This window comes from Gopherus flavomarginatus, chromosome 1 (genome assembly GCF_025201925.1).
Source record: "Gopherus flavomarginatus isolate rGopFla2 chromosome 1, rGopFla2.mat.asm, whole genome shotgun sequence".
Taxonomy (NCBI): domain Eukaryota; kingdom Metazoa; phylum Chordata; order Testudines; family Testudinidae; genus Gopherus; species Gopherus flavomarginatus.
In genome coordinates this window covers 94,870,864-94,898,051 of record NC_066617.1, presented here as the reverse complement: position 1 = coordinate 94,898,051, position 27,188 = coordinate 94,870,864, and the positions used below count along the sequence as shown (strand labels likewise).

The 27,188-nt window shown below is 43.0% G+C and overlaps 1 protein-coding gene across 6 annotated transcripts in view; it reads right to left on the bottom strand.

Annotated features, from left to right (window-relative positions):
• IFT56 (intraflagellar transport 56) overlaps window positions 1–27,188 on the bottom strand; it is a 206,796-nt gene that overhangs the window by 61,914 nt on the left and 117,694 nt on the right. For 3 of the 6 annotated variants that reach the window (XR_007774561.1, XR_007774560.1, XM_050954252.1), the window contains exons 1-4: window positions 13,844–13,968; window positions 13,589–13,726; window positions 12,913–13,005; window positions 362–476 (exon numbers count right to left, since the gene is read on the bottom strand). Coding sequence is in view for 4 of the 6 variants with exons in the window: in XM_050954252.1 (XP_050810209.1) it covers window positions 362–476; window positions 12,913–13,005; window positions 13,589–13,726; window positions 13,844–13,846 (349 nt within the window). In the remaining 2 variants the exon portion in view is untranslated. Of the gene's footprint in view, window positions 1–361; window positions 477–12,912; window positions 13,006–13,588; window positions 13,727–13,843; window positions 13,970–27,188 lie in introns of those variants that run through there. The other 3 variants (XM_050954258.1, XM_050954235.1, XM_050954243.1) reach the window with 3 other exon arrangements.

The window sequence follows — 27,188 nt, the reverse complement described above, 5'->3', positions numbered from 1 at the left end:
AGTAAACAGAGCCATTTACAACCAATTGTCCTAGTTGATCGGAGCTATCAAGATTCCAAAGCACCATTAATGGCCCACACTTTGCATATTTACAATAGGACCTCAGAGTTATATTTCATATTTCCAGTTTCAAATACAAGAATGATACATTTATACAAATTGGATGACCACACTCAGTAAATTATAGGCTTTGTAATGATACCTTACAAGAGACCTTTCGCATGAAGCATATTCCAGTTACATTATATTTACACTAATTAGCATATTTTCTTGAAATCATATGGAGTGCAATGTCACACATTGCAAGGGTTTTTAAGACACCATAACTCCTAACACAGTTAATCCAAGAGACACACCTCACCTTTCAAGCCTGCCTGTTCAGCTTGTGTATACATCCCCAAGAGGAAGTAAGTGCATGCTAGGTTCACCCAGACATCAGGGTTGCAATCTGGTTGCTTGGTCAACGCCTCATACTCCTGAAAGACAGAAGGTTTTTGAGACACTTTCTCTGTGATGTCCCAGACATTTGACAGCAAGACAAGCACTATGTAGACCAGAGGTTTCCAAACTTTTCTTATTGCATACCCCCTTCCAGATCTACCAGCTGCCCACATACCCCATTCCTTCTCAGCACTGATACCTTACATGTTCTTCTTAACACTACCTATCTTTAGCCATCTGTCTATATTTCACTGTTACACACAGATATAGTTATAGTGTGATATATAGAACTGAAACAAAAACCCTGACTACGTTCTGAGCTCAGTTATACTAGATAGTTGCTGGACAACTGAATCCGCACTGTACAGTGATTGGAAGTGAGGGCTCTATTCATCAGCATTTCTGTGTTCTCATTGGTATATCTTGAAGTAAAATTAACCACCATATTTTATGTAACAAATTCCCACAGTTTTAAAGTTTTGTCTGAGTAGCCTATTATGAAAATGCAATAAATAAAATAATTAATAAATAAAATCCACTATTACACAATTTCTTCCGTGTACCCCCAGAGATGTCTCGCGTACCACAGTTTAGGAACTGCTGATGTAGACAATATTACTCTCCCTTTCTGACACTGGCCAAAGTATTACCAGATGACATAGATCAGCCAATTTTTTCCAAAATACAAAAAAGTCAGTAGTATGAACTACCTTTGGGACAGGATTTTGAAGGAAATGCAGGAATGGAGAGAGGAGGTGGTACAGACAATTCAAGATTTGCAGACACTTGCCAAACAAAAAGGATCTTGTTTGAACTGACAGAAGAGGAGGTGATCCATGAAACAATGTGACCACAAGGACAAGGTAGAGGAAGAGATTGGCTAATGGTGGCGAAACTGAGTTAACAGGTTTGCAGCACTGGGGAACAAAGAGGAGAAACAGGCAGAAGCTGGGGTGGCAAGGAAGAAAAGAAAGGAAGCCAGTCCCTGCTGAAGAGAGGAAGAGATGCAGATAACCAAGGACTGGAGACCAAGGAAAAATGAGGATAATTTAGAGCTTACTGTGAGAGAAAACGTAAGACAGATTCATATCAACACCAGGAAAAGACAGATCTATGTGATCAAGGACTCTGAACGGATCAGTGATGACTATGCTAGGCTGGGTAGGTCACTTAAAGAAGCTCAGATCTTCAGTGGAATACTTGTCTCTAGAGAAGGGTGAAGGGGTGACAAGATAATGAAGATCAGCAGCTAGCTCAATGATTGGTGGTATGAGGAAGGTTTTGGGATGATTGACAATTGGGAGGCATTCACAGAAAGAAGACTTTTGACTGATGGACTTCACTTGAGCAGCTGAGGCGTTAACCTTCTGAGATCAATGCTGGCACAATTGATAAGAAGGTCTTAAAATTAGGAGATGTTGGGAGAAAGCTGAAAGAGACTTGTGAAATTTCCATGCCTGGCTTCACTGCACAAGAGGAGGAAAATCAGTTAAATGAAGATACAGTAAGGGATAAAAGAACACCAAAGTTAAGAGTATGGACAGCAAGAAGGAAAGTACAAATATTGAGTGCAGTCTGTTAGTGAAAGGACTGGACCTAATCCAGCTAGAAAACTGAGGGAGGTCTGAGGGAAACAACTGACATGGTTGTACAAGAATACAAGGAATCTGAGCAATAAAATGGAGGAACTGGAATTACTGGTGGATGAGGTCAAACTGGATATTATAGGGATTACAGAAACATGGTGGAATAGTAATCATGATCTGAATACACGTATTGAAGAGTGTGTGTTGTTTAGGAAAGACAGAAATAAAGGTAAAGGTGGTGAGTAGCACAATACATCAATGATGCAGTAAACTGTACAGAATTAGGACACAATAGCATGAACAAAACAGAATCTGTTTGGGTCAAAATCACTTTGGGGAAGGATTGTCAAAAAGGTTCTTTTGAGACAGTGGTAGGGATCTGCTAATAGACCCCCCACGATTGGACTGGGATATGGATAGAGATCTCTAATATTACTAGGAAAGATAACTACTACCAGGAACAGTGTCATAATGAGAGGTTAACTTCTTGGATATAGAATGCAGAATAAATACTACTAATACTGGTAGGGCCCAGATATGCCTGGATGTGATAGGTGATAGTTTTCTTCATCTTACAGTAAGTGAATTAACAAGAGATGATGCAATTTTAGACTTGGCCTTGATAAGTGGTGAGGACATTGTAAAAGGGCTGGTCATAGGAAGTAACCTTGGATTGAGTGATCACAGTTGTTTAAGTTAAATGGAAAGATAATCAAAATCAGGTTGTCAACTATGAATTTTTATTTCAAAGGGGAAGACCAGGGAATTAGTTAAATAAGTCAGCTGAACTTCACTGATACTCAAATTATGTGAGCATGCTCATCTGTCTGGTTACTGTGGTGTTGGTTTTTTATAACGTTCATGGTAGAAAACTAAGATTTGCAGAGGTACATTAATCGGAACAGATTCTGGCTATTCTTAAACTGGTCAGCGTATTGAGTCCCAAACTCACTAAGTCTCACTTCTCTGAATTTTGCCTTCAGGACATCTGAGCTCTGGAGCCTTATAATTTCTAATTTAAAGGCATATTCATCAATTGAATCAATAATTTTCTTTGCTTCAGCAGGACAAGGTCCAGCGACAGAGATAACAAATAGATCACAAATAAATAAAACAAATCCTTTGGAATTTTAAAATTCTCAAACTACATTTTAAAACTTTTGGTCAGATAGTTTAGGATTTCTTGAATAGTTTTCATCAACATTTACTCCTGGGGGAATTCTTCATCACTGCACATGCTCAGAATTCACGTCCCCCGCAGATTTATTTGCTTCCCCACAGAAAAATTACTTTCTGAAAGGAAAGCAAAGGGAAGCTGCAAAAGCAGTCACGCACTACTCCCTAGCAGTGCAGGTACATCGTTTCAGGCACCTGGAGCAGTCGGTGGAGAGATAAATCACCGCAGGGCTGGGGACACCCCAGCCAGTGGCTCCTACTCTGGAGCCAGGATCAGCTGCTAGTCCCTCCTGGGCTGAAGAGGATGGGACTTCCTCTTCCCCTGCAAGGAGTGCCTAAGGCTATATCAGACCCACCCTCACAAACCTCCCCCAGCTGCAGCAAGCTCATCATCCTCCCATGCTTCCTATCCCCATCACTCCTCAGCTGTAGAGGAGGGATCATTATATGCTGCTCCCCAATCCACTCAACCCCTGCACATCCAGACCTCCCGTACCCAGACACCTCTGCCAAGCCTCACCTAGTACATCCAGAACCCCCCTATCCCTCCATACCCAAAACCCACCCCACGGAACCTCAACCCCTGCATCTGGAGCCATCCTGCACCCAGACCCCCTGCCTCCAGACCCCACACCTGCACCCCCACTGAGCTCCCTGCACTCAACCCCCATGCTGATGCCCCAGCCTGAGTCCCCACATCCAGACTCCCACACCACTGACCCCCAACTAGCTGGACCCAGATGCCCATCCCACCAAACCCCACTCCTGCACCACCCTGAACACACCTCACCCCGCTCAGACCCCTACACCAGACCTCCCTTCACTGAGCTCCAGCCACCTCAACCTAGAAGCCCCTGCATAGTCCCATTGCCTCTGCACCTGGAGGCAGAGCCATCGCTATTGCCACCCTTACTTCTGCTCTGCTGCTGGTGGTGGTGCTGCCTTCAGAGCTCGGTGCCCGGACAGCAGCTGTCACTCTCTGGCTGCCCAGTTCTGAAGGCAGCACTGCTGGCAGGGGCAGCACAGAAGCAAGGGTGACAGTATAACACACCATGCCACCCTTACTTTTGTGCTGCTGCTTGCATTGACGCTGCCTTCAGAGCTTGATACCCGGCCAGCAGCTGCCACTCTCCAGCCACCGAGCCAGTGCTTAATTTGTGCTGGGGTTTGCCAGGGCTGAGACCCAGTACCTCTTTCATTACAAATTAAGCACTGTCGGTAAGTTACTTACTAAGGAAGTCATAGGCAAATGATTGGCAACACATCACAGTGCATTAATTTAATTATAAACATCTTTTTTAAAGTGAGCCGATGGGCCAGATAGGAAGCCTTGGCAGGTCACATATGGCCAACGGGCTGCCTACTGAGTATCACTGACTTAAATGTGTAGAAGGCTTTGAATTTCTTTAAATCAACTATACACAAGCTATCAGCAATTTGCATCCCGAGCTAGGGGAATAGGGGTGAGGAGAAAAAAAAACTTGTGGAGAAAGGCTCCAGACCCAGTAGGATGAATAATCCTCTCAAAAAGGTTATTAAGAGTAAGCAGAGAGCCTATAGGTAATGCAAAAAAGCACTGATCAGCAAAAAAGGCTACATCTTGGAGGTTAGAAAATATAGTAATAAAGTGGGAATTGCTAAAAGTCAAGATGGATTAGCTCTTGCCAAGGAAATTAAAATAAATCAGAGGTTTTTTTAAAAGCAGCAAAGAATCTTGTGGCACCTTATAGACTAAAGAGGTTTTTTTGTTATATAATTAAAAAGAGGAAGAGGTTGGGCTGCTATGCATTGTGAATGGAAAGGAGATTAAAGATAATCTAGGTATGGTCCAAAGACTAAAACAAATGCTTTGCCTACATTTTCAATATAGATGATAAAAATGGAACACAGGCATAAAGGCAGGAGAGCTGATGGAAGAGAGTGTACAGATATGCAAATTACCACAGGTGGAAGAAAAACTTAAAGAGCTTAATACACTCAAATCGAGGAGACTGGATAATTTCCAACTCAGAATACTGAAAGAACTGGCATGTGAGATAAGCAGTCTGGTACTAAGGATTTTTAATAAATTTATTTAGGGTAGTTTGTATGACTGGAGAATAGCTAGTAGCATACCTATATTTAAGAAAGGGAAAAAAGTGATCCAGACTACTACAGACCTGTTAGTCTAACCTCAATAGTACACACAGCTGTAGAACAAACTGTAAAGGAAAGAATAATTAAATTCATGGAGATAAATGGAAGAAGGGGGCTCTAATTTAACATGAGTTTACCAAAGGTAGATCATGCCAGATTAACCAAATTTTCCTTCTTTGAAAAGAAAACTGATTTTTAGATAAGGGAAATGGAGTAGATCTAATATACTTGGACTTCAGTAAAGCTCTGACATGATACTGCATAGGAAATTGTCAGTTAAATTACAAAAGACAGGGATTAGTACAAGCACTGTAAAATGGATAAGAAACTGTCTAAAGGGGAGAAGGCAACAAGTTGTGCTGAAATTAATCGGACTGGAGGGCAGTTACTAGTGGAGTTCCTCAAGGACTGCTCTTTGGACCAATCATATCCAACGCTGGGGCCATGGCACAAAAAGTAGGAGTGTGTTAATAAAATTTGCTAATGATACAAAGTTGGGAGGCACAGTCAATACAGAGGTGGATTGGCATGCTATACAGGAAGATCTAGATGACTTTGAAGACTGGAGCCATAGAAGTGGGATGAAATTCAATAGTACAAAATACAAGGTCATGCACTTAGGGTCTAATAATAGAGGCTTACAAGCTGGGGCCTCATCAGTTGGAACAAAGGTGAGAGAGGAGATGGGAGACCTGGGTGTGCTGGTAGATTATAGGATGACTACAAGCCACTAATGTGATGTGGCTGTGAAAAAGAAAAAAACACTAGAACATAAGAACGGCCATACTGGGTCAGACCAAAGATCCATCAAGCCCAGTATCCTGTCCTCTGACAGTGGCCAATGGCAGGTGCCCCAAAGGGAATGAACAGACAGGTTATCATCAAATGATCCATGCCCTGTCACCCAATCCCAGTTTCTGGCAAAACTAGGATATATCAGATTATGTCAGTGGCCAGGATGTGGGCACTTGGAGCAGGAGTCACGCCTAGTGCTCAGAGCAGGAATCAATACCCAGGAATTGGAAGCCAGGTGCCCAAGCCTAAGGTCACAGTTGGAGTCAGGAGCCATGCGTACAAGTCATCGGTCAGAACTGGGTTACCTGGAGTGAGGCAAGGCAGGAGCAGGGCTGGAACAAGGCAGGAGCTATCACAACCACGAGCAAATGCTTTGAGCAGCCGCTGAATTGCTGCTACTGTTGGGCCTAAGATCCAGTCTTTTGACCCTTCCAATCAATCAGGCAGTGTAGCCACTCAGGCAGTCTACGATAGGCCAGCTGCACTCATCAGATTGCCCAGAGACTGGTTCTGCCGCAGGTGCTGCTTCCAGACTAGATCTGTTGCAGACCCTGATTCCTGACAAGCATAGCATTTCCAGTAGAGAGAGAGAGAAGTATTAATGCCATTATACAAGGCACTAATAATACCTCTTTCAGAACATTGTATACAATTCTGGTCACCCCTGCTCAAGAAAGATGAATTCAAACAGGAACAGATGTGTAAAGAACAGTTACCAGGATAATCAGGGGAATGGAGGGCCTATTTTGAGATGAGATTGGAACAGTCTGGCTTGTTTAGACTAGCAAAAAAGGCTGAAAGAGAAAATGATTGCTCTCTATAAATATATCAGGGAGGTGTACACCAGGGAGGGTGAAGAGATGTTTAAGTTAGATGACAGTGATGGAATAGGCACAAATAGGTATAAACTGGCCATAAGCAAATTCAGGCTGGAAATTAGAAATAGGTTTCTAATAATCAGAGAAGCGAGGTTCTGGAACAACCTCCCAATAGAACTCCTTCCAGTTTATGTTTCCAAAAGCTCACATTTCAGAGCTTCAGTAAGTCCCCTGCAGGGGTAGGAAGGGATTTTCCTCAGCCCCCAATCTATTCTGGGTTTATATTTGCTTGTCCACTTTGTCCTTCCGCTGAAGGATGAGAGATGACCACAGATGGAGAGGATCGCTGGACAGGGTGGGTCAGTGCTCTAAGGCAGGGCTGAGCAGTCTCTCCCTCACTGGCACAGCTGACAGGTTCTTGCTCACATGCTGAGTCTAACTGATCATATGCAGATTTGGGAAGGGATTTTCCCCCAGGTCAGATTGGCAGGAACCTTGGGAATTCTTCTGCAGCAAAGGATATAGGTCCTTACCAGGACTGTCTAGCTTAATCTCACTTAATCATTTCCCTGCTACTCATACACTGCAGCTCCTCCTATTATTTGCCTGTGCCACATAATAGTTGGGTCTCTTTTGTGCTGTAATACTTTGGTCTACTATCAGTGGCTGGGTTTAGTATGAGAGTGCTGTTGGTGGCCTGTGACATACAAGAGGTTCGACTAGATGATCTAGTGGTCCCTCTGACCTCAAACTCTATTACCTTTATTTCATATTAGATTCTGACATAGAATGTGTGCTACTGGTCCCTTGCTGTCCACATTATAGAATAAATCAATAGAATGGACAACGGGGAACCAGTAACAGTATAAAAGTTAACTGCGGGGCTATGTAATATATTCTGTGTCCCAGATAACAAAGGAAAAAGGGACATCAGCACAAACAACCTTTTTCTAATCTTTTCTGATGCTCTAAAGTTACCTATTCCATGTCACACCCTAGCATGCACTCTTCAGGTGACATATCCGCTAGGAAATCCCACTCAGTAATGGAACTCATCTATTGTAGATTCCGGTATATACCTTTTTAAATAACTGTAAATCATAGTTTAGCACAGACTAAAATATGGACATAAAAAGACAGTATCATGAATTCCATAATATCAAAAATAAATAAAATAAAATCCACATTAAGTATTACAACACCACTGTTGGACACGAGGTCCCAATTTAAGATTTTAAAGTAATCAGCCACAGTTATGCAAAGGTACTGGATATGTAATACCTCACCTCTAATTTCCTTCTACATTTATGTTCATTCCATATGCTTGAATGTTGCCATGTAAACCATTTAATTTCATCAGTCATTTGTGTAGAACAAAGCACATTATGCTCAGCGCCTTTAACAGATTTTTTTTTAATTCTTTTTAAAAAACAATATCAAGCAACTCTGTGCCTTGTGAAAGACCACTGTGAGGACAAAGATCAGTGAAACCTTATTTACATCTGGAAACTATCTGCTTGTGGGGATGGAGAGATACTCAGATAAAAAAACTGAGACTTTTCTACATGTGCATAAAAAAAATTCCAAGCCACTTTCCATTTTAAATTAAAAGCTGGTCCGCATGTATATGTATGTGTGTATACACACAGACCAGCTCCTAATGCCTCTATTAGCAGACAGCGGAAGAGATGAATACAAACACTGGCACTTTTTAAAGGCCTGGATCAATATCACCACCTGGTGGTGAAACAGATTTAGACAGACTGGATTATTTTATTTACTGATGTGTCTGGTCCTCTTTTACTCTTGCATCCAAGAGTGTTCAAAATTTAAAATCTATCCTGGATTTCCTTTTAGTAATGTAAGCCCTTACAAAGTATTCAATGCAACAGAATAAACTTAATTTATTATTATTATTATTTTTTACAGAATGTCTCTCCATCTCCACAAGCAGATATTACCAGATGCAACTAAAGAAAGTTTCAGTACTGTCAACTCATGCCCTTTAGCCTACCCAATTCCAATATTTAAGGCAATGGAAAACGTTGAGGTCTACCAATTCCAAGCATCCCTGGCAACTGTAGAGAAGAGAATTCACTGAGTGAGATATTTTCACCTGCTTCTAACTTCTGTCCCCTGCAAGTTGTTCCAGAATAAGGGTAAAATGAAATATCCTCAAAAATCTTGCAGACATATTCAGGGCTGGTTGGGAAGGGATATTCCATCTCCAGGGAACTACAGGCCAATCAGCCTCACCTCAATCCCTGGAAAAATCATGGGGCCGGTCCTCAAGAAATCAATTTTGAAGCACTTAGAGGAGAGGAAAGTGACCAAGAACAGTCAGTATGGATTCACCAAGGGCAAGTCATACCTGACTAACCGAACTGCCTTCTATGATGAGATAACGAACACTGTGGATGAGTGGAAAGCAGTGGACATGTTATTCCTTGATTTTAGCAAAGCTTCTGACATGATCTCCCACAGTATTCTTGCCAGCAAGTTAAAGAAATATAGGCTGGAAGAATAGACTATAAAGTGGATAGAAAGCTGGATAGATCATCAGGCTCAACGGGTAGTGATCAATGGCTCCCTGTCTAGTTCGCAGCCGGTATCAAGCAGAGTTCCCCAAGGGTCGGTCCTGGGGCCGGTTTTGTTCAATATCTTCATTAATGATCTGGAGGATGGCGTGGATTGCACCCTCAGCAAGTCTGCAGATGACACTAAAGTGAGAGGAGTGGTAGATACGCTGGAGGGTAGGGATAGGATATAGAGGGACCTAGATAAATTAGAGGATTGGGCCAAAAGAAATCTGATGAGGTTCAACAAGGACAAGTGCAGAGTCCTGCACTTAGGACAGAAGAATCCCATGCACTGCTACAGACTAGGGACCGAGTGGCTAGGCAGCAGTTCTGCAGACAAGGACCTATGGGTTACAGTGGACGATAAGCTGGATACGAGTCAACAGTGTGCCCTTGTTGCCAAGAAGGCTAACGGCATTTTGGGCTGTATAAGTAGGAGCACTGCCAGCAGATCAAGTGACGTGATTATTCCCCTCTATTCAGCATTGGTGAGGCCTCATCTGGAGTGCTGTGCCCAGTTTTGGGCCCCACACTACAAGAAGGATGTGGAAAAATTGGAGAGTCCAGAGGAGGGCAAAAAAATCTGATAGGGGGCTGGAGCATATTACTTATGAGGAGCGGCTGAGGGAATTGAGATTGTTAAGTCTGCAGAAGAGAAGAATGAGGGGGGATTTGATAGCTACTTTCAACTACCTGAAAGGGGGTTCCAAAGAGGATGGATCTAGCAGGGCCAGCTCTAGGTTTTTTACCACCCAAAGAAAAAATTTTTTTGGCTGCCTCCACCCCAGCTCTGGGCTCCCCACCCCTGCTTCCCCAGCCCTGGGCTATCCCCTGTCCACCAGCACCCCCTGCCACCCCAGCTCTGGGCCTCCCCGCACCTGCACCCGTCTGCCATCCCAGCCCTGGACTCTCCCCCATCACCCGCACCCCAGCCCTGGGCTCTCCTCCCCCACAACACCCCATGCTGCTCCAGCTCTGGGCTCCCCCCTTCTACTCCTTGGGCATACTTGTTTCCCATTCACAGTGCCACCCCGCTCTAACAGTGAGCTCTCCATTCACAGCAAGCTGCAGCATGAGGTTTCAGTTACCATATTCCCTCCCCCTCCCTTTCCTGTTGATAGCGGCCAAGGGAATGCTGGGAAATGTAGTTCTTCCCCTGATCCAGGGCTGGCTCTATAGGCAGGGAGCTAACCAAGGAACTACAGCTCCCAGGGCCCCCTGCTGGTTCTCAACTCCCAGGCTGGATCCCTGCCGGCTGCCGCCCCTGCAAATGGGCTGCTCCAAGCACCTGCTTGCTTTGCTGGTGCCTAGAGCCGCCCCTGGGATCTAGACTGTTCTCAGTGGTAGCAGATGACAGAACAAGGAGTCTCAAGTTGCAGTGGGGGAGGTTTAGGTTGGATATTAGGAAAAAACTTTTTCACTAGGAGGGTGGTGAAGCACTGGAATGGGTTACCTAGGGAGGTGGTGGAGTCTCCCTCCTTAGATGTTCTTAAGGTCAGGCTTGACAAAGCTCTGGCTGGGATGATTTAGTTGGGGATCGGTCCTGCTTTGAGCAGGGGGTTGGACTAGATGACCTCCTGAGGTCCCTTCCAACCCTGATATTCTATGATTCCAACTCAAGACTGGAAACCCATTTAACCCTGTACATGTGAGCAAAAAACTCCACCTATAAGGGGAAAAGTCACCATAATTTCACAGCATAATTCTCTAAAACTATAGAAGGATGTTTTTTCCCCTGTGATCCCTAATTCTATGAATTTACTTTAGTGTTTTTCCCAGGGCTAAAGGGAAGTGTGAAAATGGGAGGGTATAGAAACAAATTAATAGGCGGTGAAGGCTCATTTCAGAATGACACAAGGCAAGATAGTCAACAGAAGCAGACTTATGTTTTGCTAGATGTCAAGAGAGAGCAATGTGTGGGCACACCTAGTGGTTTGAGCATTGGCCTGCTAAACCCATGGTCCTGAGTTCAATCTTTGAGGAGGCCATTTAGGGAACTGTGGTAAAAATCTGTCTGGGGAGTGATCTTGCTTTGAGCAGGGTGTTGGATTAGATGACCTCCTGAGGTCCCTTGCAACCCTGATATTCTATGATTCTATGACAGAGTATGGGCTCAGTGATCCAGGACTGGCAGCAAATTCTATTTTGCAACAGGAGAGGCAGAAGAGTTGTGGGGAGAAGGCAAAATTCCATAGGGTCACCTTCTTAAATGGAGTACAATAGGCACTATATGATGCAAGCAACTTGATAATCTATAGATTACTTGAATAAACATATTTTCTAATAACTTTGAAAACTCTTTGAGGTAAAAGGGAGGTTTTATGCAGTCATCAGAAAATTCATAGAAGAGCAACAAAATCAATTAAGGGGTTAGAGGGATTATGAAAAAAGGATTTAAAAGAATTAAATATGTACTACCACCACTTGGCTAAATAATGAAGATGGGGATATGACTGTGTTGCCTCTTTTTGATCTGAATGGGTATTCAAAGTTCAGGGCCCTGGGGATGTTCCCGATGGAAGAATTGAAGATGGAATCTCGTATTTCCTGTGTACATTCCTTGTAAATAAACAAGATTGCATGAAAGTCCTGCTTTTCCAAATACAGGAATAACCAAAGGCAAAGCGAGGAGTTTCTTAGCTTACAAGTCCAAGCATCTTTTCAACCAGCATCCCAGAACCTCTCTCTAAGTTTCCCTCAGGGTCTCATCTGGTTATAACTTTTGCTTGGATTTTTCCAGGTAGTCTCTGTGTCTCTCTGGTCCTATGCATGGGTGGGTGTACACGTACACACACACGTACACACACGTACACACACACACACACACACACACACACACACACAATATTTAGCGCACTCGTGCACACACACACCATGCCTATATAGTCCAAACTTGTTCAGTGGGTTCACATAACCCTTTAGTTTTAGATGGGGGGCTGTGGTTAATTTATCCTTACAGTTATGCTAACTAAAGAGTGAATTCACGCCCATTAATTTCAACAAGGTTTTAACTCAACCCGTAACAAGGTTCCACCCAGCTCAAACAATAACTTTCCACATAATATTTTCTGAAGGTGTACACACCAGATAGGGAAAAGAATGTTAGAACAACTATCATGAAATTAAGAAAAGGACAATTTAGGCTGTGGGGCAAAGATTAACTAGGATGCTGGACCAATAGACTGTTTCAGTGTAGAAACTCCTATTTCCCTAATCCAAACTGCCTTTCTGTATAGTTTGCTCTATTGCTGCTGGATTTATACACAAGTGGCCTGACCCATTTCTTCCGCACCACCAAAACACATCTCTCCTGCCTACTGCCACCACTTTAGGACAACATCCTGATTCTCTCCAGCAGGAAGCAGGATTTCTTCATCTTACCTCCAGTGCTCTCTTGTAGTCCCCCAGGTGAAAGGCACAGTATCCAATCCAGAGGTCAGTGTCCTCATCTTGTTCCCCCACATGCCTTTTAAACTTCAAAGAAAAAGGGATGCAAAAATGACACCAGCTGTCAAATTTTGTCAGAGTGTCTCATGTGAAACAAATCAATTTATAAAATTAATATTAGGATGATTTCTGCTGGCTTGACAACTCTGGACACTGAAGTCAGGCGGTGTGAATATCACATTTTCAAGGACAGGCAGTTTCTAACCATTTACATAGTTTCTGTACAAATATTGTAAAGCTGTAAAAGTAAAGAAGGGTGAGTGATTATTCAGGCGGGTGCAGGGGGCATATCTAGGGTGTGAGAAAGAACAGAAACGACAAATTAGTTGAAAAAGCTGGAACTTTTTCCAAACCAGGAGCTCTGCTGCAGTTGGGAACAGTCTGCCAGAAAGAATCTCGTCACCCTAGTCACTGGGAGAAGGGTTTGGGCAAGGCCCTGGGGGCTGTGCACTGGGCACCAATCCTGCATTGGCAGGAGGACGGGGAGAATGTGGACCCAGTGGCCTGCGGCCCCTCCCACTCGCACCCCCGTTGCCTGGGAGACTGGCGGAGTTAGCCCATTAGCTGCGGAAGCGCAGAGCCCTGTAGGCCGAGCCCCCTCCCCCGTTACCTCCAGCAGGGCGATGGCGCCGGTGAAGTCCCTCTGGGCCAGCAGCTCCTCCAGCTGTGGGACTTTCTTGCCTTTCTTCTTCCGTTTGTCGCCCTGCGGCGGGGCACCCCCCACGGCCGGCTTGGCCCGGGAGAGCATCTGGAGGGGCAGAAAGAAGAGGGGAGAAGGGTGAGAGCGGGGAGGCGCTGGGGGGCGTCAGACCTCCCCGCTCCTGCGTCCCACAAGCGGCGACCCCCTCCCCGCCCTGGCCCTCACCATCTTGCCCCTGGGCTCCTCGCTGCTCCAACGACTCCGTTACCCCGGTAACGCCGCGGGGGAGCGGTGGAGACTGAGTAAGTGAGACACCGAATAGGGCCCGGCTGGAACTCACGTCCCAGCTCACAGTTCCGGCCCCCATCCCGTGGCTGGCGCAAAAGAGGAGCCGCTCGATTCTCCGGGGAGAGTTTGAGAAGGGACGTTTCCGGTGCGGCTCGTGCTTATCTCCATAGCAACCCAAGGGGCAGGGTGTGATTTTATCGCCGCAGTGTCACAATAATTATTTATTTATTTTTGGTTAATGTCCCCGCTCTGGGGACGAGCGGTTGAGATGAGACTGTGAGTTTTCATGTGTAATACAAACCTGGCCTTCAGGGGTCTGGAGACAAGCTCAAAAACAGGACCCAGGTCCGCTTGAGAGGCTCATCAATGAAGAAAGCGAAGAGAACAGATTTTTGGTGTCTGACTCATGGTTTTCAGTGCCTGGGGTTGCTCATAGTGTGATTGTGCAGCAGAAAACTTGGGGCCGTGGTACAACACCGGTGCTTTTGTCAGGCGAGAACATAGTAATGTCCTTTGACAACATCCTGAGAGGCTCTGCATAGGATATAACACTAAATAATGAAATCAGAACAGGGAACTATTGATTTTGTCCCCGGGGAACAAATGATTCAGTGGTGATGTCATGACATGTATCAGTGTGTGTATGTGACGTCATCACTGTATTCTTCAGTGCCATCAGTGCGCGCAGACCTTTACAGACAACTCAATACGGTAACTCCTCGCTTAACGTTGTAGTTATGTTCCTGGAAAATGTGACCTTAAGCGAAATGATGTTAAGCAAATCCAATTTCCCCATAAGAATTAATGTACATGGGGGGGGGTTAGGTTCCAGGGAATTTTTTTTCATCAGACAAAGGACTATATTATATATACAGTATATAAACAAACAATTTAATATTGTATATAATAATGATGATGGTGAAGCTTGGTTGAGGTGGTGAAGTCAGTGGGTGGAAGAGGGTGGGATATTTCCCAGGGAATGCCTTACTGCTAAATAATAAACTAGAACAGCTGAGCCCTCAAGGGTTAACACATTGTTAATGTAGCCACACACTCTACAAGGCAGCACAAATGGAGGGAGGGGAGACAGCATGGCAGATAGAGACACAAACTTTGTGTATGAGAGAGAGAGATGCGCAATGCCCCTTTAAGTACGCTGATCTCCTCTAAGTACATTGCTTTTTTAAAAGTAGCAAAGAATCCTGTGGCACCTTATAGACTAACAGACGTTTTGGAGCATGAGCTTTCATGGGTGAATACCCACTTATTCGGATGCATGCAGTGGTTTTCCACTACATGCATCTGACAAAGTGGGTATTCACCCACGAAAGCTCATGCTCCAAAACGTCTGTTAGTCTATAAGGTGCCACAGGACTCTTTGCTGCTTTTACAGATCCAGACTAACATGGCTACCCCTCTGATAATTGCTTTTTTAAGTAGATCAGCAAGTTGAGACAGCTGCTGCTGCCAGAAAGCTCCCTCCATACTGAGCCTTGTTGTGTCCCCCCTCTGCTTTATGGAGATGGGCAGAAGCAGGGGGGAGAGGGACACCCTGACAGTCCCCCTTCCCCACCCCCGCCCTGCACAACAAGCACGAGGCTCCTGGGAGGAGCTCCAAGGCAGAGGGCAGGAGCAACTCATGGCAGCGTGGGGAGGGACAGCTGAACTGCCGCCAATTGATAGCCTGCTGGGCGGCTGCCGCACAGGGAACTTAGAGGAGCAGGGAGCTGATGGGAGGCCTGTCAACCATGGTTCCAAGCCCCCATCACCAGCTCTTTCTGCAAGCAGTGGACAAAGCAGGTGGCAGCCAAACAACGTTATAAGGGAGCATTGTGCAACTTTAAATGAGCATGTTCTCTAATTGATCAGCAACGTAACAAGGAAACAACGTTAACTGGAAGGACTTTAAGTGAGGAGTTACTGTAGGTGAGTTCCTCCTCAAATGGTCCATTAACTTTCCTCCAGTCATAGGGAAGAAAGGAAGCAGGAGAGCAACTGAGGGGGCTGTTAGTGGGTTCATAGAATATCAAGGTTGGAAGGGACCTCAGGAGGTCATCTAGTCCAACCCCCCTGCTCAAAGCAGGACAAATCCCCTGACAGGTTTTTACCCCATTCCCTTAAATAGCCCCCACAAGAATTGAACTCACAAGCCTGGGTTTAGCAGGCCAATGCTCAAACCACTGAGCTATCCCCTCCCCCCAAAGGTCATTGAGTCCAGCCCCCTGCCTTCACCAGGCAGGACTGAGTACTGATTTTTGCCCCAGATCCTGAAGTGGCCCCCTCAAGAATTGAGCTCACAACCCTGGGTTTAGCAGGTCAATACTCAAACCACTGAGCTATCCCAGCAAGTGATATAAATTGTTGTCCTCAAAGGAAACCTGCACAAAACTTTAAAAAGACAAGTCTGGGAGCTTAAATTCTTAACTTTGCTAGACACTAAAAATCATGGTCCGAATAGACATTAGCTTTATGGCTTATTAAAATGGTGTAAGTGAAGTGTTAATGGGCCACTTCACCTCATACAGTCCCTTGAAATATGTGCTAAACAATCTGTTCCATCTTGTCTTTAGCTGTGACACTCTGAATTAGTTCCCCAGACCTGAAGAAGAGCTCTGCATAAACTCAAAAACTTGTCTCTCTCACCAACAGAATTTGGTCCAATAAAAGATACTACCTCACCCACCTTGTACATCTAATATCCTAGGACTAACATGGCTTCTCCAACACTGCACAAATATGGACATTTTGCAGTTGTTTGTTGCACCAAAGCAGTCAGGGTGTTAACTCATATTATTGACAATCAAAATCCATTGCTTCTGTCATCTATCACATCTCATGACACAGAGCCTGCCTGGAGAGTGAAACTGAATATTCATGGAAACACTAGTGACTTTCAAATGATACAGAAGCAGACATCTAACTTTCAACCCCTCCCAGAATGGAAGTTACCTGACACAGCCCTGACTAGCCCTGAAAGTGCTCCGAACACATGGGCCAGAGAAACAACTTTCAAAGACCAACAGTATGGTATGCCCCAATGGTAGTAGTTATAAAGAAAAGTGGAAAAATATGAATCTGTGTGGATCTTAAAAGACTTAATGAAGCAATTGGGAGAGAAAAATATGTTCTCCCAACTCTGGATGATTTCCTTCCCAAAATGAAAGGAACTAAAGTATTCTCCCAAGCTGAATGCCTCAAGCCAACTCTGGCAAATTCCTCTAGCCAAAGAAAGTGCTGAATTGACACATTTATCAAACACTTTGGGAGATTTTACTTTCGAAGATTACCTTTTGGATTACCAGTGCACCTGAAATTTTCCAAAGAAAGATTGCAGAACTGTTAACAAACACAAACAGAGTTGTAGTTTTCATGGACAATGTTTTGATATATGGATCTTCAATGGAAGAACACAACAAAACCTTCAATAAAGCCCTCAGCCTAATCAGTCAGACTAGACTGAAGTTAAAGAAAAGTGTGTTTTCCACCTATCCCAAATTGAGCTTTTGGGACAGTCAATAAAGAAAGATGGAATTGGTCTGAGCCTGAGAAAGTAAAAGAAATCTGAGAATGAAATGCCCCCACATATGTACCAGAACTGAGAGCATACTGGGCATGGTATATTACCTTGGTCGATACCTAGAAGACCTTTCTACAGTGACAAAATCACTGCATGAACTATCCAGTGCATCTTGGCTATGGGGACTAAATCAAGACATTGCCTCGAACAAACTCACAATGGTCAGTGTAGATGCAAACACCTCTATGGCCTAGGTGGTATACTGTTGCAACAACACAAATCTGTGTGCAAACCAGTTGTGTTTTGCTCTTGCACACTCACAGAAGCAGAAAAATTATACAGAGTGAATGAAAACAATGGCCTGGCAAGTCTATGGGCATATGAAAACTTTTACAGATATCTGTATGGATGGGATTAATTTACAGTGATAAAAGACCATAAAACCCTCATCAGTGGAAAAGATTTGGATCAAGCCCTGCGAAGATGTCAACGTCTATTGATAAGGTTAGTGTGATTTAATCCAACTTCTAAATATGTTCCTGAGGAAAATCTGGTAGTAGCCAACATTCTGTCATGGAATCCAGCATCACACTGTGATGTTACCCAGGGTATGATTTGGACTGTTGAATAGCTGAGCCCCTTCAGTTCTCTAGCCAGGGGTGCCCTTTACACTGCTTTGCTATATAAACAGCCACTCCTGGCCTGCTCACGCAGTCTTCAGCATGTAAATTCACTCCCAGCTAAATACATGAGCACTCTGAGCATTCACTCATGAATTACATATAGGGCGATACTCGCAAATTCTTAGTCCAAGCCTTGTTCCATGAAATGTGCATCTTGTGCAGGTCAGCACCCTCCTGAACAGTACAAGTTCATAGAAAGTCCATCATTTCATCAAAGGAAAATGATAATGTGCCAGCGTTGTTATCCCACACACTTTAATTCAAACACTAGTTAAGACAAAACAATAAGATATGTTTAATAACTACAGAAAGATAGATTTTAAGTGATTACAAGTGATGATGCATAAAAGTCAGGATTGGCTACAAAAGAAAATAAAAGAGCAAAATGGAAGTTAATGCCTAATTTAACAAGTGAACTTAAAAGCATTAGATTTTGTCTCACCATATGCTGCAGTAAATTTCACAGTCTGGATCCTCTTTTCAGCCTGGAACTCCTCCCTTGCCCCCTTCCTTAAGAGTCTCTCTGGTATTCACTGATGTCACGAGCAGAGAGATGGGAGGAGGAGAGGTGAATTGGAAGTCACTGTCTCTCATTCTTATATCCCTCTCCCTTCTTTGAGGATTATCCCCAGCTAGGGTGTAGGTGAAAAGCAGTCTCTTGTGGATGTGAGGCTTGAAATATTCCTGTGATGCAATGTAAATTTTGCATTCACACCTTCCTCCGGCTGAAGAATGATTGCTTAAGCAGTTGATAGTTTTTTTTAACACGTCGCAGGGGCCAGTGTGTCTTTGTCTCTGAAAAACTGGTTTGTGAGCTTTACCCAGAGTTACAACACATTTCAGTAGAATATCATAACTTCACATACAGTGTTGCTACATATATTTCAATGTTCAGCAGATTATGAATTTTCAAATGTTACCTCACAAGGCATACTCTGTACAAAATTTACCATAGTCTTGTAAAAGTGATGAATGTGATCGTATGACTCTCACACACTCAGCTACTTGTGATCTCAAAGATGATGTAAAGGCATACAGGGATGCACACCGATCAGTGTCAGAAATGAGGCTACAAAAAGCAACCTCAACAGACATGCAACTTCAGTAAGTTCTAAATTACATTAGGGCTGGCTGGCTCAACTATAAAGGATACTAAGGAACTGATAAGAGGCTACTCTGTGGTACGTAGACAGTTAAGTAAATGTAAGGGACTCAAGATTAAGACAACTGCATTGTAATTCCAAATAAAATGACAGAAGAAATATTAAACCTCATCCATGAAGGACATCAAGGATTAACTAAATGCCATATATGGGCCAACCAGCCAGTGCAGTGGCTTGACATCAGCAAGGTTATAAACAATAAAGTATCTGCATGTGAACACTGCAGAACTAATAGACCAACACAACACAAAGAACCTTAAATCACAACACATTTACCAAACAGACATTGGAAGAGACTAGCTTCAGATTTATGTGAATACAGAGGATATCATTACCTGGTCGTAATGGACTGTTTTTCCATGTATAGAGAGATAATGTACTTGAGAGACATGTCACAAGAAACTGAAGTGCACTTTTGCTCATTTTGGCATTCCAGAACAACAAGGGATGGACAATGGACCACAACTGACTGCAGCAGAATTTAAGTCATTCTGAACAAAACATGATTTTGATCATATTACTAGCAGCTCATATTGCTCAGAAGTGAATGGAGAGGCTGAGAGAGCTGTACAGACAGCCAAGAAAACCCTAGAACAGGAAGATATATTCCTTTTCCACAGGTTGACTGTGTGTTGTGTGAAGCAGTACTTCCTAATGTTTCTTTTAAACTGGCTGTCTATTAATGTCATTGTGTGACCACATAAAAAAAGAATCAGGAAAGGCATAAATAACACTTCCTTATTCACTTTCTCCACACTGTTCATGACTTTATAGACTTCTGTCATATGCCCCATTAGTCGTCTCTTTTCTAAACTGACACATCACAGACTTTTAATCTCTCCTCATATGGAATCTGTTTTATACTCTTAATTTTTTGTTGCCCTTCTCTGTACTTTTTTCAATTCTAATATATCTTTTTTGAGATGGGGCAACCAGAACTGCATGCAGTATTCAAGGTGCGGGGGTACCATGGCTTTATACAGGGGCATGATTATATTTTCTGTCTTATCATCTATCCCTTTCCTAATGGTTCCTAACATTTTCTTAGCTTTTTTGACTGCCATGGCACACTGAGCAGATGTTTTCAGAGACCTATCCACAATGACCCCAACAACTCTTCCTTGAGGGGTAACGGCTAATTTAAACCCTAATCATGGGACTTTTTGTGCTCCCATGATGTTCCAGTGAAATCATTTAGATCAAGCGCTGTTTGATAACATACAGGAAACCATTGATTGAGTGGATATCTCCGAAAGTAGTAGCAAAACATCCAGCGGACAAATATAAACATACACAGATATGAGAGACTTGGACTCTTGTAAACAGTTCATTGCCATCCCTTATAAAATTAAATGAAATGTTGAATAACCTGAAAGATACTTAATTGGAATTATCATCTGCATATCAACAGATATCTGCTGAATTACCAGGGCATTTCTATTTAAGTGCCTACATATGATTTATGCACCTAAATATGAAAATGATGATCAAAGTGACAAAGTTCAGAAAGAAATAACAACACCTGCACCATTTACTCTAATAGAACTACCAAAGGGCTGTTGGGGAAATACAGTCTTGGAGATAAGATCAGTTAATGATCAGGCAGTAACTCAGAGATATCAATGTTTCCAGCAGTGTCCTCCCTTTCTATCAGCACAGAAATAATCACACATTTCTAAACAAATGTCTTTGAAGAAAAAAATGTCTAAAGATATTGTAACAGATAATAGAGTACAATCAATCTCCAGGAAAAAAGGGAAACTATTGGATGATGAATGGTATAACACATGAGAACTTCTCTTTGCTATCCAAATGCACATGGATAAGCGGAAATATGAATAACTGATCAAGAAAGGTCTATAAAACCAAGGACGAAGCTAAGCATTGGAAAAAGGCCACATAGGAAAGATTATTTGCTTAGAGATTGACACTATATTTAGCAACTGGTTTATAATAAGCTTTTATTTTTTCCAAGGAGAGAGGAAGTGTTGTATCTAATGCTAACTGAATACTGCAGGAATGACTAACTATCATACCTACATTCCAGCACTAGAGGGATCTTAGGGAAGGAAGTAAAAAAGGAGAAAAATAAGATGATGAGAGATCTACTGCATATGTGGGAATTTGTTTACAAGATCCAGTTTAATCCTATTGACTGCTAGCTTATTTCAGTCAAAATACTACAGATATCTTTTAAGTGAGTTGTACAACTAAAGTTGTGACACTTAGACATTATATATCAGTGGTTTTCAACCTGTGGCGCATGGCCCCTTTTGGGTCTGTCTAAGGGGTCTGTGAAAGGTTGTCGTTACCATAGAACAGTAGTTTTCAACTTGTGGTCCGTGAACCTGTAGGGATTTGCAGACTGTGTCTAAGATTTCCAAACAGTCTGCATCTCCATTCAAAATTTTTTTGGAGGTCTGCAAATGAGAAAAAGTTAAAAACCACTAGTCTATGCTAGTGAAATTTGGTTTGCTAACCACTCTATGTTACTCTTAACATGTTGTAAAACAGCATATATCCATATGCAAAGTTACTTCCAGCAGTGCACAGGCATTCATATCACCATTTAGAAGAGGTTTGCTTAGTGTAAAATAGGTACTGTGTCCTTTCTTTCATTAATAATAAGCTGGTGATTTCTCAGTTACAATTAGTCAGTTGTTCAAATCAGAGAAACTGCCATCACAAACAGGGCTCATTGACATCATTATTGCCCATCGCAGCAGAAAGGCTAAGAACTGAATGGACCATGGAGACTGAATTCCTCTCTTAACACCCAGAGATGTTCCCTTCATGTCAAGGCTGAGGGACATAAGCTGGTGGCAAATAGCTGGTAGATTGTATTACTGCAGCTGGTGGTGTAAAGGGTTCCATGCATAAAGGGCAGGATCCAAAATCCATTTAAGTCAATGGGCGTTTTTCCATTAACTTCACTGGGCTTTGGATCAGGCTGAAATACAGGACTTCATCTTGAAAGGCATATTATTATTTAATCCAGCATGTTTTATCAGCACCGTATTAACTTTTTTTTTAAATTAGGAAAACTAGGTGTAGAAAATACTATGGAAAGTCAGATCAAAGGAGGTAGATTTAGTAGTCTTATTCTCCATGTTAAATGCCAACAAACCTTTTTTAAAATGTAGTGCCAGATTGAGAAATCTGGCTTCTTTATTAATATTGATGGCATACTGCTGCAACAGCAGTGTATTACTCATCTGCATTATCTCCCAGGCCATGTACTTTTAGTGTGACTGATGATCTTGTTTATTCCCACACAGAATTGCTGGGTGACAGTGAATTTATGTGTACTGATAGCAGCAAAAGGGGAAGTCCTGCAAGTGGGGCTAAACATAGAAATAAGTATGGGAACACAATAAGCTTTTAAATTAAAAAATGAAGAGTAGAGGGTAAGGATGGAGAATAAGGAAAAAAGAGAAAGAAGGGAAAGAGAAAAGAAGTAAGGGAGAGAAAAGAAAGGCAGGAAGTGGAGTGCATCCAGACAGCATAAAACATTGTTCACAAAGACAGGGCCAGTGTCAGTTTGGCAAACATTGATAGCAGTGCAGGAGTCAGGGTGAGAATCCTATAGGCTTTCTGAAAAATGTGCAGTTCTGGGGCCAGTATCCTATAGACTTTGCCTCTCTGATGCCTTGCTTAGACACATGTACAAATAAAGGAAGCCAAAGTCATATGAGCAAGTTGTTTTATCTACAGTATTGGTCCCAAACACATCTTACGGTAGGGATACATAGTCTGAAAACTGCAGTAATTTTTTTTTTTTTAAAATAGGGGTGACTCCTTCTGGCCAAAGGAAAGATGGGTTTTGGCTGTAAACTACAAAGATGGAAGAGGAGAGAAATTACTAGTCTTTACATTTTTTTCTTACCATTTAGATTATGCAGCTGTTTGATTCATTATGGATTTTAGGACACTGGATGAGCTTGAGTTTTGTATTGATTTTTAAAAAATCTCTGCCTGTCACTTTGAGCTGAGGACTCTCTCCCTGTTCTCTTTCCTATGTAACATTGGCCTGGTCATAGGTTTCAAAAAGGGTCCAAAGAGCTCCATATGGGAGAATCAGAACCTTTATTCTCAGCATGTCAGGCTCCAACAAGTGAAACATGGCTATGGACAGAAAAATTGCTGTGTAATAATGACACCTGTCTCCACAAACCTTCTCCCTATAATCTATCAGCCAACTTTAATTAGAAATAAAGTTATCTCTGAAAAGCCAGTGCAGCTTCTGCTATGCTTTGCTTATCATCAACAATGCTGTCTGCCAGATCTGGATAGTAGAATCCTTATTACCACTGATGATTTAAGAGTCAGAAAAAGTTTGAATTTCAGATCCCAGATGGATTTTGGAATGTTGGCAGTTAGAAAAATCATCTTTTAACTAGTCATATTGGGTCAAGGCACCACTGAGAGCAAATAAACTTGGACACTGCATTACTGTCACAGGTTTGCTTTTTAAGACTGTAGTGACATTTTGATTCTGGCATCTAACAACACTGAATAAATAAACTAAAACAGTAGCATTTTTTATTGACTTACCTGCAAATGCAACTGTTTATTTTTGAACATACTACAAATGGGAAAAAGCCACTGGAGTTAAGATGATCAAGGACACTTGAAAAGAATCTCAGCTGTCAGGGGCGGCTCTATGTATTTTGCCGCCCCAAGCACGGCAGGCAGGCGGCTTTCAGTGGCACACCTGTGGGAGGTCTGCTGGTAACATGGATTCGGCGGCATGCCTGTGGGAGGTCCACCAGTCCCGTGCCTTCGGCATCCCAGCCACCGCATTGCCACCGAAGCCGCGGGACCGGTGGACTTCCTGCAGGCATGCCATAGAAGGCTGCCTGACTGCCTCCCTCACAGCGACCGCCAGGCTGCCCCCCCTGCTTGGTGCACTGGTGCCTGGAGCTGCGCCTGTCAGCTGTGTCATATGAGGACAGAATGCAGAAAAAGAGGGGTGTGTGAGATCTTGTTACATCTTACACCCCCTAGGCCAGTGGTTCTCAACCTGTGGCCTGCTTGTGGCTCAATCAGCAGACAGCTTCAGCCCATGTGACATCCTCAGGGCCATACAGGTAGTATATATATTGTGTGGAGGTGGCCCACATAACACATTGAGCCCATAATGGTAACTAGATTGAGAACCACTGTCCTAGGCCAAAGCTGGAGGGGTTAAATGCCACCAAAACATGAAATTTTCTAAACAAATTCTATGTAACATAGCCATCCATAATGAAGGAAGTGGTACTGCCAATCCAAACATATACAAATCATGAGTCCAGCCGCCCAAGAATTATTTAAAAAAATAAATATTTGGTTCTTTTTAATTGCCTTCTGGCTTTTGAGCCTTTTGGTGCACTTGTGTCTCATGTTCAAGCTTTGCCTCTGCATCTAGGAGAGCAAGAAACTTACTTTAAAAAAAATTAAAGCTGAGATTCTCATGTAATATCAAGATACCAGTATCTGGAGTTTTCAGGGGGAAAAAACACTACAAATTCAAGACACAATGAAATCACAAAAGTTGGCAACTCTGAAGAAATAAACAATTGTAAGAAACATTCAGTGAAAAATTTATTTTTATAGGACACTATACCACAATGTTTCATTCATAGTATAAAATCAGATATTTGCATAGCAGTGTATGATTCTCGACATAACTGTTGTTTGAAAACATACCTTTTAGCTGATTGAATGTTCCTTAGTAGCTCAGACAGAATGTGGGACATTAGGCAGCAAATAAGAGATGTTCCTTAATATGCAGGATGTGAGGTTCATACACCCCTCAGAAATATTAGGGCCACAGAAGTGATATCAACATCCATGTTTGTGTGATTGATTGCTGCTACGTTCAGCTGGTATTTTCACATCATCTGCTGATTCCTAGGCTATAAGTTTTCAGGAATCCTCAGTTACTTTCTTGTGCCTATTACTCCTCTGGTCTCCACCTTCCAAGGAGGGAGTGGAATTATGATGAGTAGCCTAAGGAGGTACAAACTGATGTAGTGGGATGTAATTAAGAAAAGGAAGGTTAGGATGGATATCAGAAAAAATGTTAACAATGAGCTCTATTAAGTTGTCTGTTCCCAGTTCCTCCCTTAGAATGTGAGCTCTCTAGGCTAAGGGACCTTATTGCACCATGTCTGCCATATTCTAACCACTGCACAATGTTCTTGTACTTCTAATAATGTTTATAATAAAATTAGTCTCTGAAGAGAAGTATTGAAAGCCCCATTACTTGAGTAAGTTAAAACTGGACTGGACAAAACACTGGAGAACATATTACAGGGATCAATCTTGATGGGCTGAGGGAGCTGACAGAACGACTCAATAGGTATTCTGCTCTGATTTCTGTTATTCTGTGTGTCTATGAATTTTCCAGAAGAATAAGAGAGAAAAACTCAGAGCAAATGTATCATACTTAATTCCACTAACTTTACTACTATTTACTGACTGCTTCCAGTAGGCAGACTAAGAAGAGAATTTAGGCCTAAAGCCTTCTCACATTGACTTCAGTGGGAGAAAGCTCAGGCCCTCAGTGAGTAATTACCCCAGAACAGCCAGAGTTGAGCCAATAAACTAGACATGAAAGACTCCATCTTCCATTCCCAATCTGATGGTCCATCCATCCACTCCTATGCTCATACTTCTATTCCAGCTTGTTATTTTAGAGTTCCTACATTACTGTTTATAAGCACAGGGTTCGTTGAATGTGCTGGTTTGCAATTCTAGGCTCACTTATAAGTGCTGGACAGAGTAATGTGGTTTGCTCATAAACCTGGCTGCTGACATTGAGTTATCTCCCCCTCCCTCCAAAGATAAAGAACAGTGAAGCATTTATTTGGTATTAAAGGTAAGCTCATATAAAATATTACACGGATTTTGTAAATAGGCAGGGCTGGCGCTTCCATTTAGGCAACCTAGGCGGTCGCCTAGGGCACCAGGATTTGGGAGGGCGGCAGACTGCTCCAGTGGACCTCCCGCAGGCGTATCTGCGGGGCGTCCGCTGGTCCCGCGGCTCCGGTGGAGCATCCGCAGGCACGCCTGCGGCAGGTCCACCGGAGCCGCGGGACCAGTGGACCGTCCGCAGGGACGCCTGTGGGAGGTCCTCCGGAGCCGTGGGACCGGCGAGCCAGCCCTGCGCCTAGGGCTCCAAAAACCCTGGCGCCGCTCCTGTAAACAGGTATACAATATACAGTGCTCTTTTAAATACAGGCTTTTATAATGAGATAAACCGAGAAAATTCTGGTTTCAGTTCAGTTGGTCTGTGCCACAAACACTATTTGCACAGATGATGTTTAATTTCCTTGTTTTGTTTTTAAATAATCTCTGGAAAGTTATAAAAGTTTATTTAGTCTTCAGTGGGGCTTCACTCCAGGTACTGGTGAACAGGTAGTAGCTGCTATGGATGTCCATTCATCCCAACATGCAAGATCCATCACATTCAGTAAAATATGGATTCAGTATTAATCTGCCTTAAGAGCTGTTGGCTCCCTCTACCTTTCTATTTCCTTTTCTCCCTTGTCATACTAGCCAGGGACGGTAGATTTTTTTTTACCTTTTCTTACCCCCTGATTTGAGAACATTCTCAGGATGTGTTGTTGAGAGGATCCACTCAAGAACACTGCCTTGTTACCTCTGAATGATTTGAGGTTTGGCTTTGGTCCCCCATGTCAAATCTGCGACCTGCAGGGATCAGGTCCCTGTATGACTCTTAGCAGCCACATCACAAAAACAATTAACACAATTGGCCCCCTCCTTGGTAGTCTCAGGAGACAGGCCAAGGCCTCAATAGACTCTGAAAAGTGCATTCCCCTAGAGGTGTTTCTCTATAGCAGAGTTGGAGTACATTGCCTAGGGTGATATTGGGGGATTCCTAAAAGATGGATTCTGTGCTGATCCTGGAG